The sequence below is a fragment of the Vipera ursinii genome (genome assembly GCF_947247035.1).
Source record: "Vipera ursinii genome assembly, chromosome: 1".
NCBI classification, from domain to species: Eukaryota; Metazoa; Chordata; class Lepidosauria; order Squamata; family Viperidae; genus Vipera; species Vipera ursinii.
The window spans coordinates 241,429,498-241,431,514 of record NC_139512.1 but is presented as its reverse complement, the minus strand read 5'-3'; the positions used below and the strand labels follow the sequence as shown (position 1 = coordinate 241,431,514).

General features: G+C 40.9%; 1 protein-coding gene across 1 annotated transcript; it reads right to left on the bottom strand.

Annotated features, from left to right (window-relative positions):
- Positions 1-429: 429 nt before the first annotated feature.
- Positions 430-1,524, bottom strand: HTR1E (5-hydroxytryptamine receptor 1E; the record flags this gene model as incomplete). Its single annotated transcript, XM_083348319.1, has 1 exon — positions 430-1,524. One exon carries the CDS (start codon positions 1,522-1,524, stop codon positions 430-432), a length of 1,095 nt encoding a protein of 364 aa, XP_083204445.1.
- Positions 1,525-2,017: the final 493 nt, after the last annotated feature.

Below are 2,017 nucleotides of genomic sequence, written 5' to 3'. Positions count from 1 at the left end.
AACTTCCCATTCTGAATAATGGCTAACCAACTGAAATTCAAGGCAGGTCTCATAAATCAGCTGGGGAAGCAAATGAGCAGGCCATCATTGGCAAAGATGAATGTCCATAATTCAACGGCCTCAAGACACCTTGGGTCTTTTATTGTGCATTTCTGGCTTCACACAAAAAGGAGAAAGCAAAAGTGCCGATAATAAAGTGTATTTGAAACTCATAAAATAGAAACTCATGATACAAGGAGGTAGAAACAGTTTGACAGATTTACAGGCAAAAGAGAAAAATTAAGCTGAAAGCTAAGCAAAATGGAAATGTCCTTTTTTTTAAATAAGCCAACCTTTCTTCCTATAAAAGAAAACAAGGTTTTTAGATGAAGTTGTTTCTTTCTACATAGTTAAGACCAGTAAAGTCAAATGACATCATTCAGGGTTGTTTTAAGGGTGTTCCCAACATTTAATGAGTTTTTTAAAGGCAAATTTAAAATCTTCATTAAAACTAGTGTACAGCAGAGGATTGATAAGAGAATTCACATAGCCAAGCCATGTCAAAAAGTGAGCAACTTCTGATGACACAGTGCTTATCCTGAGGCCCACAATGAGCTCCTTAATAAAAAATGGCAACCAAGACAAAATGAATGCACCTAAAATGAGGCCAAGGATGCGTGCAGCCTTTCTCTCCCTTACACTGGAAATTTGTTGGCGGTCTCCAACTAAATCCGGATCATTGTCAAAAGGAGCGCTCCTTACTGAAAACTGGATTCTGTCAAATTCCGCGGTTGGATCAGACATTGATAAGTCTGAAATGCAAAAGGTCTGCGTGAGTTTACAACTGGCAAAAGAATTCTGGCTGTCGGTGCTTCTACTGCTGAGATGCCTGCTTGACCCACGTTTTTGGTACAGACTCTTTGCTGCATGATAAATTCTGTAGTAGACAATCAGAATGAGGGTCAACGGGATATAAAACGCACCAAATGTGGAATATATGGTGTAAATGACATGACTGTGTTGGATTTGGCAGTCACTGGAATTGCTGTTGCTAGGGTGGTTTCGCCAAAACAATGGAGGCACCGAGATAAAAATCGAAATTGCCCATACTGTGCAGATCATAATACCAGCTCTCTTGGCAGTCCTTTTCCTGGCATATTCAATAGCATCTGTAATTGCCCAGTATCTATCCAAGGCAATGACACAAAGGTGGAGTATTGAGCATGTGCAGCAGGTCATGTCTATGCTGAGCCACACCTCACACAGGAAGTATCCCAAGGTCCATCGGTCCATCACTATATATGCAATGCTCAAGGGCATCACCAGAATAGCAACAAGCAGATCTGTAAGCGCCAGTGAGCATATTAGGTAGTTGGCTGGCTGGTGGAGCTTCTTTGTTGTGCAGATTGTCGAAATGACAGAAGAATTCAGTAGCATGGTCAGGGTTGTAATTATGGAGAGAGACAAGGTAATTAGCAAATTTTCGGTGACAGTTTTAGGTTTGGTAGCCACGTTGGCTTCTGGAGTAAAGTTAGTATGATTCATCTTCTGCGGCCTTCTGGGAGTCGGGGTTAAAATTTCTCCATTCCAAGATTACCACGAGTACTCCAGATTTGAAATTCGACATCCATACTTCCCATGTGTTCCAGATTGAAGCACTTTGTTAGCTTTCTGATTTCCTGGAAGATGAAATATACTTATTAATACTAGATCATCTGGCTTTATTTATTTTTACAATGTTGACAACTACTTCTGCTTAAAAGAACATGTAACCCAATGGCGAAAAATGTAGCACAAATATGCCAAACTTTTACAAGTGAATTAATTCCAACACCGAACATGCTAAGCAGTGGTGGGATTCAAGTATGTGAATAACCAGTTCTCTGTGTGGGTGCCATTTCCGGAAGTCCATTCTAGGCCTGGGCAACAAAAAATTAGCTACCGGTTCTGCCGAAGTGGTGTGAACCAGCTGAATCCCACCACTGAAGCTAAGCAATAAAGTTCTGATCAGTGATTCACTGGAAAAGCTTGGTGGGGC